Below are 17,680 nucleotides of genomic sequence, written 5' to 3'. Positions count from 1 at the left end.
AATAAACTGAGGCAACAAGTGGGAGACTGTGTCTATGGTGAGCTCCAGCTCCTGGCCACATATCGAAGTTTTGGGGATTTTTGGCTGTGAAAGCTCACAAAAACTGTTTAATAAAGGCATCAAGCACCACTGATTTCTGAGTCACTTCTGTGTTTTACGCCCAGCACCCAAGCAAGAGAGCGTTGAGGGAGATGGTCTTCGCACATCGCAGCCCGCTTAATTTTATAGCGATTTTTTCCCAGCTTCTCCATATCGATTCTCCATGGAAATTAACAAACAACTCTTCTTCTAACAGTACTACAAGGTAATTTGTGTCTTCTGCTGGTTTTTTTTTTTTTCAGTGTTCCACTGGCTTATACCTGGACAGAAGACAAGGAGCAGCTGGATACTATTAGAGACGTGCTCTGCAGCCTAACCCAAAACCACACACACGCCCCCAAAATCCAAACAAAATCATCTTTCTCATGATCCTTCACAGCAGCTTCTCTGCAGTGCTTTGAAACAAGGCTGCAGAAAATCAAACAGCTTGGACACAGAAAGGAAGCCTAATTTCATAACACGTCAGGACAATAAAGCTTCAGTGTCCTTCAGAGTAGATTTGATTTAGTCTCATGCTCCTTCCATTGCAAGTGCAAGGGATTTGGAGATGCTGAAGCACTCGTGATGCCCCATCGCTTATGTCAGATTGCCTTACCTTTACGCATATCATTTTGTGTTAATTCCCATGGAACTAATCCCAAAGCAAGATATTAACCACCACGAATGCAAACAGTCGTTTGTTAGCATCCTACGGATTTAATTCACTTTTAAACTTTTATTCATAGGCCACATCTGCATTTTGAAGGGGCTTTGGGGTATTTAAGTGAAACAGCTAGAAGTGGATAACAGGATAGGCAAGCCTAAAGATCAAATTTATTCCTGTATTTATTTTATTGACTCAATTGTGTTACACATTTGGGATTAGTTTAATTTAACACTGCTAACATAGGTGAAATGCAAAATTCTCTCAAACTCCTTTGATTTAAACATCTAAACTACTGTAAAAGTGATGCTGGTTATATAAAAACACATCCTTTGAGGTAAAACTGTAGAACATAGAGATACGTACTGTTTTCCATGAGGAATCGTGTTTTGAATTCATGACCCCACCAGCCAATGAGCCTAAAATTGGTAAGAGCAAGTAAATGAAAAACAACCTCCTTTCTTTGATATGTTTTAACTTGCTTTTGAAAGTTAAGAAATATATAAATAAGATTTAAGAACTATATACATTTCTAATGTAACAATGGCATAAAGAGGCATTAAATTCTATAAATAGCAAGGATTAACGACTTAATTTTTACTATTTGGAAATTTCTCTTTAACAGCTAAGGATAAAAATGCATTACATTCTTCAATTGACTATTGATTTCTAACAATATCAATTTTGTCTGAATTCATTTTTCAAAATGAAAAAACAGAACATAAAATACTTTCACTCTTCCATTCCTAAGCATTAAATTCCTAAAGTTAGCTTAATGAATATTGAAAGCTAAAAGGTGTTATAAAAATCACACAATTTCATAAAGCAAAGATATTAATGAAAACAGCAGATGGACAACAGGGTCTCGGAAGACAGACTGTGCTGGCTTTGTCTTTTCTTTGCTGTGAGACAAGGATGGGAATTCTGGAGTACGTTTTTTCCTGAAACTGAAATTACTATTCAGAAAAGACCCTTTAAAATTAAATTTAAGGCAATTTACTTGACAGATCATATTTTTCAGATCATCTCCAAGAAAGGAAAAAAAAAAAATCTGTTACATTGAAAATAATTTATTGTAGCATTTTAATTAAGAGGACATTATATTATTACTGTTGCCTGACTTGAAGGGAAACCTTCTCAAGGACATTGCTATAAACAGATTTCCAATCCATGCAGAGACATGTTGGGAAAGAGAGAAATAAGTTTCTGGTGGTGGTGGCTGAGATGCTCCTTGAATCTTTTATGGATTGAGATACCAGGAAGCATTTTAGTGGCATTAACTTTCTGTAGGAGAGGTGAATGGGTCGGATTCCACGGGTGAAGGTGAGGGGTTTTCTCCCACCTCCCAAAGCAGCTGGATTGGACTCGGCCTCTGGCACTCCAAGATACAAAAAGTACTAGAGAGCAGCAGAAAGGATGGAAAAAAACCCTAAAAACATCTTTTTTTCCCCTTGTATTTCAAATCTCACAGTTGGTACAGCACAGAAGCCGTGGCTGAAGATGCCTTCCCAAGGTCTCTGGAGACGGTGGCATAAAAACATTTCTCCCTAGACTTTGCTCCCTTTTCTCTATGCCAGGTAGCTGAACGGGTGGGGATAAAGGCCAGGAATGCTCAAAAGTTGCAGTAGTAAAAGAAAGCTAGGGGTAAAAGTTCCTGGTAGCTCAGCCTTCCTGGAGGTGAACAAGGAAAAGAACCACCTCTCTGTAAAGCAGAAACACTTCTCTGCACCACACTTAGAGGAACTTAACTCCATGGTATGAGGACCACATCTGAGTTAAAGCCTCGTTATGGACTTATATAGTCTTGTTGTGCACAGTGTAAAACAAAGTACTTGGCATTTCTGCACAACAACATAGGTTTTATGTTTACTCCTATGAAAGGCTCTGAGCTGCATCTAAACATAGTGTGCACAGAGAAAGCACGGAGGTTTTTATAGCTGCAGGATGTTTCTACTCTAAGACCCATGAAAATCAATAGTGCAATACGTATTTGCTTCAAATGAGATATTACATTGCCAAAATGAATATACCCCAAATAAAACATACCACAGGTTCTGCACATGTGACTCCATTACAAATGCTTTGAATCATAAAAGATACCCTAGCTACTCAGCATTACTGTATAATATGTATAGAATATTTTGCCATAAAGCCTGAATTACTCTGTATTACTACAAAATCCTGCTGATATCAATGCCACATGCATTCCATGAAGTCCAAAAGTTTTGTCCAGCAAAAATCCCGGTGTGAAATGCAGCAGGTGGACTAATATTCTGCAGCAAGGAGAAAACAATAATATGTTCTGCTCAGACCGTTTCCTAAAGACAACTCAGGTTGCACCTCAAAAGCTCAAAACTCAATAACTGAAACTGGCTCAAACCAGCCTGCTGTAGAGTCATGATTGGAATGTGGAAACTGAAATTCCAGAACTTTTGCAAAGTGACAGGGTGAAGGATTTTTTAAAAGATACTTTTAGCTGTCTTGCTCTTTCTTACCATAACTTTGATAATTTTTTTTTTTTGGCGGGGAGGCTGTTCTAGAGCTTCAGAAGTGTCACTGTAGGATATGCACTGTGAGGCAGCTCTGGTCCTAAATCATCATTGATCTAATGGTCCATATGGATGTCATTATTTGACATTTAAGTTGACAGGCTTCAAAGTGCAGAAATTAACAAAGTCTTTACAAATTAGCAATTTGCTGTTTACAATTTTCTGTGAAAAATTTGAAATGAGGGTAGCCACTGCTATGCCAAATTTCATCCTGTTGTGATGGGAAATAGCTAAGGTGTTAAACCCTAAACATAAGGCTTTATAAATGCTCACTAAAAATAACAGGCAATAAAACTGCACATTAAGAGGCTGCAGTAAAATTTTGTATTAAAGAGTTGTTACTCTGCATGCAAACTGGGTATTGGAAGTGAAGTCGACATTTTGACTACTCTTGTTTCAAATACAAAGACACCAAGACTTAAGTTAAAGCTGAATTTCAAGACAATCTATGTAAAATGGGAGGATCTGAAAAGTCATATTTGATGTTTTTGTATTTAAAAATACCTTGAGCTTGTAACTGGACTGAAAAACATTCTCCTTGCAGACAAAGAGCAGTTCATGAGTAACTTTTAAAATTAAAGAATTGCTCTATTTTATCCTTCATATGAAAGCCGTGTCTTCTTGTCCTGATAGCAACGAGGACATCCTGGAGAATTTTGTAGCCTCTAAACACAGATTTAGTTTAAATTATATCTTGCACATTTGTAAAGCAAGCTCTTACTTGCTCAATTTCATGACGATTATCAATGAAAGTTTTTCAAGTCCCTTATTTCATCTTCACATTTTGATTATTTTGCAAATCGATAAGTAGACATTTGCTTCCCAAAAGGAATATTGTCCTCTAATTTAGACCTACTCCTAAAAAGCATGTTTACACCAGGAACAATCTCTTCAATAAGTGTTTTTATTTAGCTCATTTTCCCCCTTGGTATCCGTATGCATTAGCTTGAAGCTCTGGTGGTTCGTAGCTTCAACCATCTCATTTGTAGTTGCAATAATGGTGCAAGAGTGTGGGATAACAATGATAATGATGATGCATGCACAGTATAAACAAAGAAGATCCAGTTAAGGGACATAGAAAAAATAGAAAAAATCCCTTTGACCTTTGCTTTGAGTTACAGACAATCGTGCTATTCATTTATAATTTACAGCTTGAAGCAACATGGGTCTCATTTCCCTTCTTGGAAAGAAAAAAGAGGAAGAAACTCTGGAGCAATGGTAGAGAAGACAGGCAAATATTATTAATGCAGCTTGGGTTTTGCAATCCGGGGCAATGCATTCAAGGTACCTTGTCATCATACTGGGCGAAAATTATTTTCTGTCCACGAGAGAGCAAGTCAAAAAGCTGCAGCAGGGACACAGCTCTAAGTGACAAAACTTGGTTAAACTTGCCAGCTGCGCTGCACACAGAGCAGTTTGTCTCCCCTCAGCAACCAGGTCAATTCTGTGGAGAAATTTCCTATGTCTTTCTTAAATAGTGTGTCTACTAGGAGCACATACCAGCAAACCATGCTACATATAATTTATTTAATTCAGTTTCACATAACCAGACTTTGATTTTTTAATTTTTTCTTCGATTGCACTTCTGACTATTGTGCATTTTTTTAAAAAACATTTGATTGTGAATCCTGTTTGAGCTCTGAGGAAGAGGGAATTAGTATTAGGAAAGTAGTAAAATACTTGTGTTTGCATTTGTCTTTTGGAAAAAACTCATGGCTTTATGGCTGAGGAATTTCAGGCCCTTTCTCCCACCAGAAGTTCACCAGCCAGTACCTAGAAATACTGGAAAACACAGAAGACAACCTATTATAAGGATCCAACATGACTATGCTACATCTGCAAAGGCAACTTAACGGTTTCCTGCAATCCCAAACATCTGTGACATAAATGGTTAGTTCAAAAGGGTCCCTAACACATCAACTCCATATGTTTAGGCCTCACAATATTCTTAAAACCTATAAAAGCAGCCAAAGAGGCACACGACACTGGCACGGGCATAGGTTCACTGTGTCTCCGGTATCCCTCCATCGGCAGGGAATGCGTTAAATTAATGACCCACAAGGTCTTAACAAGTAGACTACCAAAATAATTGAAAAACCTGCCTGAGGTTAGGAACAAGCTGAATCTGACCTCAAACACAGCACATTGCTCATGTTTAAGCATCGTTCTACTACCTAAGAGAACACGACACTACCAAACCGCTAATGCCACATCCCAAGCTCAGGTTTTTCCAGCTTGCAATGTTTCAGAAGGCTGGTTAAAGAGAGAAATCCTGAGAAACCAATGTTATAAACCAACTCCCAAAGCACAAATATATTCCTTCATATGACTTACACCCATATATGAGTCTAATGCACACAAATTTAGTTCTACATCTTGAGCAGTGTCCTGGGGCTCCCTGTAGTGCAGGATGGATATTAAAAATACGGCAGGTCTGGGGTTTGGAGCAGGAGCACACTCTCATGCTGCCGTACTCAGGTGGAAGTCAGTCCCAGAAACCAGAATCATATAAACAAACTCTTACATCACCCTCCCAAAACCACCTGACTCTTGCCCAACAGAACAAATTTACAGCGTAACTTCCAGAAAGTTTTCAAACTCTGCTGATTTTTGCTCCTCTCAGGAGTCAGTCTTCTCCTCTCTACATTTCCATTTGTCAGCTAGGCTTTCCTTGGCTAAAACCTATTCAAAGTAGGCCATTAACATTCTTCTTTTGCACAGTCTTCCTCCCCCAGAGGGGCCCATAAAGTTCCAGGTATCTCAATCCATTTTTTTCTCATCTGGGCAGTCACTTCACTTACAAACTTCCTGCAGGTCTTCTGGAGGCATCAAGTATACAGTACCTTGTATTTCCCATCATCAGAGTTTAGAAAACCTAATCTAACCCTCCTAAGAGGGAAGAGAGCACAGAAGGACATGTCACAAACTATAGACATAGAAGCATGGACTGACTGGGTCAAACCAAAGTCAGACAAACCCAAGGTGCTGCAACCAGCAAGGGAGGACAGGGAGCAGAAGAGACAGTGACTTCTGTCTCCCCCCTGCAGCACACAGCACACTCCTACATCTAACTCAGCAGCACAAATAGTGTGAGGAAACAGCCCACGCATTAGAGCCTTACACAAATCCTCTAGTTGTGAATGCACATGGGCTGCTGGGGCTTCAGGCAGGCTCTGGAGGGAGACCTGATGTCCAGGCTCAAAAGTCAGGGCACAGTCAGTCTGTTCTATTCTTCACTGATTTTTGTGCTCTGTATTTGTAATTTTTAATATATTTTAAATATATTCATGCATAGGTATCTATAAATGCATATAGATATATGCATATATTTTGCTTTATCTTTATTGAAAGTCCAAGGGACAACTCTTCCCTCTGGATTCAATGCAAAAATTTAGAATTAAAAAAAATCCAGTCTAAGCAGAGAAAAAAAAAACACTGCTCATTACTTCACATAGCATCGTTTTGGCTCACTGACTGAGCTTTGAGAAGGAGTTTCAATTTTCTTTGCTGTCACAGACTTGCCTGATCATGGATGAGTCATTTAGTTTTTCTGTGCCTCGAGCTCTCCTCTCCAGCAATGATGCTGAGCACTGCCCTAACTCCCTAGTGAGTGGTGAAAATATATTCATTACCGTGTTTTCACATACTTAGTAATGAGAACCATGTAAGAACAGAAAAATAGATTTCCTCGGAGTATTTTACACTGGATGCTTTGAAATATGGATGGACAGATGGGAGTGGGAGGTCATGGCTGATGCGACAGTTTTCTTCCCACCCCTCCGCCCCATCTTTCCCTGAAATGATCCTCTCAGGCTCCAAAGTTAGAGAGATCATTATTTTTGGCCCATGGCACTTATATTAGGAAAGAAAGAAAAGGGAGGAAAAAAAATCAGCATTTCCATTGCTTACATGGTTTTATCACTTATGTGGTTTACTGAAACTAAACCAAAATGCATATTGTAGCACCAGGATGCCTCACATTGCATCTCGGAGGTGGGCGATTTAGTCAAAATGAGCTCCTGCTAACGATGCTTCCCGCAGCCTCCCTGATTACACTGCACCTTGGTCACCCTAATTCTGAGCCTGGCAGCAAAGTCCCGTTCTGACCCTGCACTCTCCTGCTGATGGGCCCGTGGAAGGAAACACTGCAGCAATATTTGGTGTGGCAATGAGGGGCCTGCTTAATAAAAAACAAGGAATAACAGAAAACCAGATCTCAGTTTCATCACCTAAGTGCAAAATTCAGAGATTTTAACCCTCCTGTACAGGTGTCAGTTATGGAATATACTTCCTAGTACATATGCTCCGCTAGGAAGTGCATGAGGGATTAAAGGAGTTAGTAACCAGTCCCTCTTAGATGTCTGTAATATTTCAAAAATCTACCATCTTCTTGCCAAGATTGCCTCAAGCAATATTTAAAGTCTTTATTTTATCTAATTTTTTTTTTTTTTTTTTTTTTTTATGAGAATGAAAAACTTGAGGGCCAGGTAATTACTAGCTCCAGACTTCCGTTGTTTTGGACTTCCACATAACCTGACACTTTCCTTACCCTTTTCAACTCATTACAAATATCCCTAATTATTAAGCATATGTGACTTGTGAGCAACACCATGCATTATTAATGGACCAGTCTCTTAGAACTCAGCGGAAAAACCCTAAACTCCTCATGAAAAGTTGCTACCACAGAAGTAGTAACTTTTCATATTTAATATCAATGAGGCTTTACTTTGTCAAAAGACCAAAGTAATATGATTGTATTAGCAGCTAATAGCATGACATTTTTCTTCCGTTAAGTAGCTTGCATTTATAGTACCATCTAAAGGGAGACATTTTCTCTCCTCTATTTTGCAGCTTGTCTTGGTTAAAAATGGCTAAATTCATTTTCTGCCTAGCAGCAAGCTTTTAACAGCAAGGACCAAAAATCACTAAAAACAGTTTTATAATCTAAAGATTGCCACAGTTAACTATGCAATGGATGAAACCACTAAGTCCTCTGTTTGAGTGATCATTACCACCCTTTTTCCAAGGGAACGGGACATCACTCCTCTCAACAAGACAGAATTTACCGTAACTGTTGCAACAATTAGAGACTCCCTTGGGTGAAAAACCTGGCTGCTTGGTCAGTCAAGCACAAGGTGACTTATAGCCGATAGGTATTTGAAGATAGAGGCTACACATGTTCTTCCTGAATTGATTTTTCTCCTCGTTAGTCTTTTAGACTCAACACAAGCGGGAATACGCCAATCTCAACACGTTCCTCCCCATTTCCCCCCCAGGTCAAAATAAGAGGAGATTGAGTTCAGTTCTTCAGTGGGAAACAAGTGGCTGTTTTAAGAGAATGGGGAAGAGAAATGGTTGCAGCACTGGGCAATGCAATCAGGGCTTGATGGCTACACGCAGCCCTCCCCAATAAACCTCAAAGGCGCTGTGATGAGCGATGATAATTTCATTTACCATAATGAGGCAAGAGAAAGGTATGACCAAGCCACAGACAAAACCTGAGCCTAAACTAAATCCTGGGGGGAAAAAAAAGTCTTCCAAAAAAGCCAACCCCTCTAGGGCTAATGAAGTTGAATTAAACTGTTAAATCAGCTGATGAACAACTATTATCACAAAGTGCTCATATATCCCTTCCACCAGCCAAGTATCAGCTATATGAAAAGAGGGAATACAGCCAACAGTATGCTAGTGCATTTAGTAGGAGGAAATCAAATCCTCTGCCTAACACTAGAAATTAAAAATCAAGCAGGGAGCCAATTTACTCAGAGATATTAATAAATTTCTCACTAATCTTTATAAAGTATTGAATAGTTCCCAATTATATTATGGGGATAAAAAAAGCACATTACATTTGCTAAGAATTCACTAAATTTGTAGGCTGTTTCAAATAGATTAAACAAGAAGAAAAGGCAACAATCCCTCCTAGAGGTACTTTTAAATACGAATTCTAACTTAAAGGAGACTTGCATGGTTTTGATTACTGTGATGCATTTACTGAACTATGGTGGTCTCAATCCCTTGAATGAATCTTTGAGTGGTTAAATCAAGATAGATTTCTAAATAATAGATACATACATCTGACTGAACCACAGTATAAAAAATTTAAGATCTGGGAAGTTGCGCTTCCTCAGGTCTTCATTGTTTTTGAATACAGCATCACAGTCTTACTGCAAGATCTTTAATAGAATACTTACTAGCTGAAATGTAATAGTTATCTCTGCTCTTTGCCTGAAATGCAGAATCTTTCACATTATTTTTTTTAATGCATATCTGTGGGCAGGCTAGAACTAATTGAATTCAAAGTTTTAAAAGTCGGAGTTACCACAGGATCCAGTTGTGCTTCAAAACCTTTACTACCAATAAATGATACGCAGGGAGAAATGAACTTAACCTGAGTTGATAGAGCTGAACTCTAAGAAAGGAAATCATTAACAGAACAGAAATGAGCATCTTTCGGGGTTATTTTAGAGTTCCTCCTCCAAAGAGGGATGACATTTCATCTTATAAGAGATGAAATGACAGAACAACAAGATGACTTTGGGATCGCTCTCCAAAGGGAATGGGCAAAAAGGCATGAAGATGCAGTGTGAAGCTCTCTAAGAAGCTGCAAGACCCCAGGTACTTGGAGCTGAACAGATAAATGAGGATCTGAGGTACCAAGTAGGTGGATAAGGCCTAGGTCATATCTACTGACCAGGAGGTCAGGGAACCTCCTGGACTGCATGGCCTTGATGATGGTAACATCATCATCATCAATGCTTCGGTACTACCACAGATGGTGACTGCAAACACTCTGAGGCCTCTTCCTTTTCTCACATGGGTTAATGCAGGCTTGCAGGTTAGAAATGCAGAGGGATGCCTACATCAAAAGCAGGAATCGGTCCATGCTTTTTAAAAACTGTATCTTACATATTTGAGATTTTTTTTTTTTAACACAACAAACACGCCTCTGATTTTCCCAGTGCTCCATTTTAAATATTGAGTGTTTAAAATTAAATGTCTGTGTAGCTTGCGGGGGGAAACACAAAAGGAAATAAGAGAGGACATTAACCATTAACCACATTATCTGGAGGTAATGTAACTTAATATACACCAAATTTACTGGTATATAATCCCAGGAGTTTACAAGGAGACACGCAGCTCCTGTTTCAAAGGCCTCAATATCTAACCAAGACAAAGGTGACCAGACACAGGGGAACACTACCAGAGAGGAATGAGGGAGAGGATTATTCATCATGACAAAATAAGCAAGATTGCTTGAAGATATTGCTTAATTATCAAGGAAGATTTGCAGGAAGAGGGAGAGCAAATGCTTGGCAGAGAACCTGGAGACAACTATAGGCATGGGAACAACATAAAAGGATGCACAAAGCTGAGGAGATGAGATTGGGATAGGTGATATGGGAATAGGTGAATGTACATTAACCTTGCTTGCTTCCTCCTTCCCCTCCAAAGACTCTCTCTAAGGTTAAAAGATGCTCCTGGATATTTGGGATTCAGTTTGTGACAGTGAGAACACACCCCTGCAGGTCCATCATGGGCCTAGATTGGCCTAATAAATCACTTGTCCCAAGACAATGCAATTAAGCCTAATTAGCCAATGCCTTCATTCCTAAACAGCCTCTTCCCGGGGGAGGTTTTAACTTTTGGTTTTTAAATTAGCTCAAGGAGCTAAATTGCTCTCATCTCCTTGGCAAAGAAACAGTTCATTTTTACCTTAATATGGGATACTTTATGCACTTCAGAGACAAGCGTTGTGTGCCACAAATAGCTTACCGATATATTACTGGGCAATTTGAGTGCAGCAGGACCTGTGACAAATCCTTCTGCAAACTTATGCACTTTTATCTGCGACCACTTTTGACCTTGCTCTGTTTGGTGCAGCTTCCTGGAAGCCCTCTATATCGCGCCTGCAGATCCTCTCCTTTACCAGGCTGATCGGATCCACTATAATTTTAAGCAAAGCTAAGCTAGGCAGATCTGGGAGACTCCAAAGAAAGAAAAGGACAGTTGAAGTCTGGCCATTTTGGTCTATTTTTCCTAGAAGCATTTTGAGTAAGAGCAGAGAACTCTTGGTTACTCCTTTAACAGAGAACCATAAGTCCTTTGCAAAATGGTAAATATTTTTATCTCCTTTATACAAACACACACACCATATCCACCATATATGTACATGCATTATATTTTATATATATACAACCACGCTATACATATCTGTCTACAACCTTCACACACTTTTTCTGACCATCTTCTTGTCCAAGTAAAAATAATACTATTCCACAAGAACATTATTTTCACAGAGGCTTCAAACCATTGTTTGGGGACTGTGTGGCTCTAATGAGGACTAGAATAATGCGGTGCCTCCTCAGCAATCAAGAGGATAACTAGAGGAAAGCTCAACAGGAACTACTAGCCTTGGAGGGAATCAAGCAGTCTCTTGCAAAATTAAGACTGCTGAGTGAATAGGACCTGTCATTGAAATTTCAATATGCAGATCTTCTGGGAAAAGGGGAAAGTGGAAATGCCAGGCAGTGTGGATCTTATTTTTGTGTATTCTATACCATGTAAAAGTTCACATATCAAAACTACGCAGGTCTTCATAAAAGGTTCTCACATGTGCTCTGGCATTTTCATTGGGATCATAAGTCAAAAGGGAAGGTGATCTAAAAGAAAAGTTGATTTCTCACCTGTCTGCAAAGGATTTATTTGAAAATACCCTGTGTTTCTCAAAGCTAGTATAAAATAGTTATCTTTTCGTTATTTTGTTCTTTGATACAATTTTATCCTGCAATAAAAGCCAACACGCTCTTTGGACATACAGCACATACAGCATTTCTTTACATCACACAAACTTTTTATTTTTAAACTCTACCTGCTGCTAGTCTGTGCTAGAGTTAAGTCTTGATAAATCCTTTCATTTTAAACACTAGACTGTGTACAATTTTCATTTAATCCTCTGCAAAGGCTTATCTATTATTCTCCTGGCTGCTTTACATACATTTACTTCCCTTTCATCTTTTTAAATTGTGCCTTACTTTTTATTACAGGGATTCAGCGAGGGCTGTTCTTTTCCCCTATCTCAGAGCTCAGCAAGTTTCTCCCTCCCAACTCCTATGGCCGCTGACAGTGAAGTTAAACTCACTACATAGTTATAACCACAGATACTCCAACGAGAAGACCTAACTTCACCACCACCTCCTACCCCACACATTTACAAACATTCATGTTTCCGCACAGCCGATTTGTTCAGTAAATTTTAATTCTCCTTCATTATATAGATGGAAAAATATGAGGAACAGAACCAAGAGAAAGAAGCTTTTCCAGGACACGAGGCAAGGCAAGCTCAATTTCAGCATTAGTTGGACATCTTAGTGCTCTCGGCCTCTTGGAAAGTATCTCCTCTGCAACCTAGTCCACGTGGACAGTCTGCAATGCAGGATAGGGCAGGCACTAACTAGCCAAAGAGTTTTGCTACCGTTTTGTTGTTCTGCTCTGACCAGGCCTTTCCTCTCTGAAATTCTCCCATGGAGACATGACCCTAGCACAATTAGCCAGGAATGGATTGCATTGTGATATATAGAGCAGGTATTTAAAAAAAAGCTCTTCTTATATTAATAACAGACTTCAAAGGAGCTGAGATCATGTGAGAAGAGGAATATTGTGCCTATATATGTTAGATTGATCCAATTTTACTGCTAAAGGAAGAAAGACTGAGGCCTGGCAAAAGACTGGCCAACATGTTTGGGTAAAGATACTAGTGATGATGGTTACATGTAAATTACAGACCTGTGGCCCTTGCCATGAATTAAGAAATCCAGTATCAAGAAACTGGCATCCCAGGGTACTTCAGGGAGTGCCAAATGGGACCTCTAGGTTCACAGCCTTGGTGGTCTCAACATCAGGCCCAAGGACCCAACCTTGCTCTTGAGCGCAAGTAACATTCTTCACTAGCAAAGTGCTGAGACTGGAACAACTCACCAGAAGTTTATAGATATGCAAAGAGCAGACAAAAATCAACACCACTGCCATACAACACTATCAAGTAACACCCGTTTTGGGTTGCCCCACTTTGCAAAAGGTTGCCACAACCTTGGACTGAACTCCAAGCAAAAGGTGGCTTAAGCAAGGCCTTTCCTGGTGAACGAAGAATGTTAAAGAAACAAAAACTTCTTCCTCTAGTTGCATTTTAGAAGAAAGCAGCAGTAAATAAGCATCCCTGAATTATGGTCAGAACATACATTTAATATTAAAATGCAATATATAACTGATATCAAAAACAACTACCTAACCAATAGCTTGAGGAAAAAATGAATGATGACACACACGAGAAAATCCATATTGGCATATGGATGCCAATCCTGCAATATTGCTGTGAGTTAAAAACAGTATTTCAGAACACCCAAAGGACAAAAAGGGGATCTGTCAGACAGGAATTTAATCAGCCTATGTGTGGGCTGAGGTGCACAGAGAGGGAAAGCATTGGGTGCTTCTGCTCTTGAATGAAGTTGTCTGGCCACTGGGTGTCATCCTTGATTCAGACGACAGCCAAAGACTTTAGATAAAGCATAAAGCCCGCAACTTCCAGAGCAGTTAAATTCCACTCTATTTGATTGTACAACATGCAGCAAATTGCTCTGCATTTAAATCAGCTGTAAAATTGAATACTTTGACATAGACAAATTTTCCTTTGTCTCACTGCCTTATTTGGAGCCTGGAATGGCTGGTCAATGTGGAAAAGAAAGAAAAGCAAAGCAACCAGGGGGAGTACTATCTACTTACAGCCCAACGAGTGATTATCAGATCTTAGGCAGTATGAAATAACTACGGTTTAATAATGTTAACAGTCTCTGTGGGAAGTTCAGAATTGTATCCTTAATTGGGTCCCAGGCTGAAAAAGTCTTTTGCACAGAAGCATTTATATTTAAGACATTCTATACCCCAGCCCAATACACAAGTTAATGACTATGTATGAAGAATCTGGTTCAGGAAAAAACTAATTTAAGGTCCTACCTGCAATACCCAGTTAGTGCCCTCACAAAAGCTTCAAAATTTCATCATTTTCCTCATCACAGAGGAAAAAAAGCCTCCTCCAAAGTCCTTGAGGTATTTTTCTGTTGTTGTTTTTACCTTCCCATTTCCTCCTACTCCTATTCTGCACATCCTGGTGGGCTTGCTCCTTTAGGCACCCAAAAGACACCTCTTTGGGCATCTTCCCCAGCCACCCAACACATCCAGCACATCAGGGTGAGCTGCACCCTGAAGCCTTGGCCACTGCATTTCCAGAGTCCCAAAGGAGACGGCCAAAGAGCAACCAGGCAATGGACAACTACAAGGACAAAAAAAATTGAAGTAGCATAATCTGTGAGGAAAGGGAATTGAGTGGAACAATCCAGAAAAGTAGCCAGGTTTTGCAGGGTTCACATGTGGGGATCAGATCAGCTCATGACAGGTCATATATCATTATAATGAGTTTTCTGCTATGGTGACTGAGAAGAACTCATCAGCGTTATTTTGTTATCTACCAAGAGTCTAGACAGTCTAAAACCAGCACATGCTACAGTGAAGCTACTTATTATAATATTATTTCCTCTCTGAGACCTGATTTAGTTTGCCTTCTTCAAGCTAAAATAAAAGCAAGTGCCAGCAGTTTCTCCAGGTATTACAGCCAGAAAGTGTTTACATTTGTCGATGTATTAAAAATCTTAATCCTACTGTTCTTAATACACCTATATAGTCTACAGTCATATAACATTTTAAATAACAGGTATTTTTTTTTAATGCAGCTAACCTGCATTCTGATAGCACAGCTTTTCATGGATTATAAAGTCTTTGAGAACACAGATCTCCGTGTAATGCTTCCTGGCTTTACCAGTGGATATAATTTTAATGAAAACATGCCAGCATTAAAGAGCTATTAGACACAGAGTTGAAATTGGCTTTGATTTTGTTCACCAACCAGAGACTATGATTATTTTAAAAAATCCATTTTTAAAAGGAAAAAGTTAAGCATTCTCTTTACTTTAAACTGTCTCATCAGCATGATTAGGTTAGTTTTAATATTACAAGCATTCTCTTTTGTAATTACATTTCACTGAGAACTGATAGTAGATCTCAAGGAAAAAGTCTACTTTAGATGGGAGCAGGTACATTGACAATTTCAAAATTAGCTAAAATTAGCATAAATTCACCTGAGGTAACAAAGCCAGATAACTAAGTTATCTTAACTTGCACAGCCCTTTTTGTTAATGCAATCACTCAAAAGTATTTGCCTAACAGGCTTTCTTTGAAGGAGTAACTCAGCCTTCTGCAACTATACACTATATATAAATATACATATATATGTATATACAACATACGCCCACGAACATAACATGACTTCAGTCTATGACTAGCAATCTTTTACATTTTCTCACTTTCAGATTTCAACTCAAAGGGAAGATATTTCCTCATTTTAACTTCACAGCACCTTTATGCTTTATTTTGGTACAGGCATATACTTACGCTGGTTTAATACTCTTGGCATGCTTCTGGTGAATGTAGGCAGCAGCTAGACCTCCTGCTCCGGAATTCAAATACTGTAAGAAATAAATCAACATGCACTGAGCATTTTGTGCTCATTATCCACAGGGGGTAGCTTTCCTTCACTCACCCTGCCCTATAAAATAGGGCAATTATAACATTTCTAACAGTTTCTAATTGAAGAACTTAGCATCAATCTTAGCATTTGTCTCCAAGCGGGGGCCTAGGTAAAAGCATATTCATTCTCAGATGAGTTCTAAAAATGTCTTTCTTGGCTTATACATGCTAATTGAAATGTGACAGGCAAAAGCCCATAATAAATGAAGTCAAAACAGTCCCATATCATAATATGCATTTATACTCCCAATAGAATCACCCAACTCTACTTAGCAATTTCTGTCAAAAGAAGTTGACAAAACTAAAGACACCTTGTATAATGGTCTGAAATTATTTAAGTTTTGACAAGGATATGCTCTTATTTAGGGACCATTTATGAAAACTGTGTAGCTGCAAGACTTCCTCCACACGGGAGGAGGGCCTCATCAGACAACAGCCAGAGCAGATGTTCCACCATCACTCAAATTCATCTGCCAAAGCCATCAGAGCTTGCAGGACAAACAAAATACTGCCAGTATTGACTAGAGAAATCACACATAAGGAAATTACTGCCTAACCTGTGCCCATCACCTTTTTGTGTCTGTGTTCCAAATACCAAGAAAAAAAAAATGAAAATTCAGGGAAAACAAGTGTAGAACACATGAAACCATCACTGCTACTCACTTTAGATCAGCCCTGGAAAGACTCATTGAATAAACTGGTACTTACAAAATTCTTTTTCTCAGAAGCCCAGAAATTAAATAAGAAAAAAACATTTTAGTGCCTCCTTCCTCTGTCAGATGAGACTTCAGTAGCAAGTGGAATAGAAATGAAAAGGCAATCTACAAGGCAATCTACACTCTCAGATAAAGGTCCAAAAGTCTCAATCAATGGTCACTAGTTTGCTGACCCCTCATGGAATTATAATTATGGAAGATATTCTCAAGCAATTAATTTATTTTACCTTGTAGGAACACCAGCAAGCAAAGTCTACTCCCCAGTCATGTAGATGAAGTTCTACATTACCAACGGCATGAGCCAGGTCAAATCCCACAAAGCAACCCTGCAGAAAAAAGATATGCAGTACATTTTTTTGTAAAGATAAATGTCACTATAAAAATGATATTTCAAAAAGCATCTTTTGAGCTGCATGCACTTGTGTTCTATAGAAACATCCTATCAAGCCCCCTCTATTTTGTGTTATTAGCAAAATCAAGCTTATTTACAGTAGATATTTACCAAAATCCATTTTTTTTTTATAAGCTTGTTCTCAAGGACATTCAAACATAGCTTAGATCTCAAGCACATTCTTACAGAATAAAGTGGAATAACTTGAAGTAAATATGCAGAATAAATTACTTCAAATGTTTGACTTAAAGGCCAAGCCCTAGACAGACACTAAATAGCAGTGACATATTTCATGACGCTAGTCATACTCTAACAAATGCATTTGAAGACTTTTACTCAAGGTCCTCCTGATTTTCTCCTTTAGAGGATTTTGCTCTTTGATAATTAAAATGCATTGACAACATCCTATGCAGTAGGTTGATCGTTAAGAACTTTTGTACTTGATCCTAAAAGTAGCAAAAATATCTTCCCTTTTCTCTGCAAGAAGGGATGTGTTTATTACTGGCACATTTTTTGGCTGGGACTGAAAAAGAAAAGCATAACCACTACAGAGGTGTAGATCCCAAAATAGCAGTTTCACACACCGAATAGCCACTGGATGGCAGCATTTTTAAGCTAAAAGCCCCCCAAAAGTTCTTCCAAGCTA

The 17,680-nt window shown here is 38.9% G+C and overlaps 1 protein-coding gene across 1 annotated transcript in view; it reads right to left on the bottom strand.

Annotated features, from left to right (window-relative positions):
• KYNU (kynureninase) overlaps positions 1-17,680 on the bottom strand; it is a 44,230-nt gene that overhangs the window by 2,268 nt on the left and 24,282 nt on the right. The window contains exons 8-10 of the mRNA XM_088521812.1: positions 16,871-16,969; positions 15,793-15,866; positions 1,109-1,161 (exon numbers count right to left, since the gene is read on the bottom strand). Coding sequence (XP_088377938.1) covers positions 1,109-1,161; positions 15,793-15,866; positions 16,871-16,969 — 226 coding nt within the window. The remainder of the gene's footprint in view (positions 1-1,108; positions 1,162-15,792; positions 15,867-16,870; positions 16,970-17,680) is intronic.

This window comes from Tinamus guttatus, unplaced genomic scaffold (genome assembly GCF_059628265.1).
Source record: "Tinamus guttatus ecotype Peru unplaced genomic scaffold, ASM5962826v1 Tinamus_guttatus_pri_ptg000133l, whole genome shotgun sequence".
Lineage (NCBI taxonomy): Eukaryota > Metazoa > Chordata > Aves > Tinamiformes > Tinamidae > Tinamus > Tinamus guttatus.
Note: the sequence above shows the minus strand (reverse complement) of the source record. Positions and strands in the feature narration are given on the sequence as shown.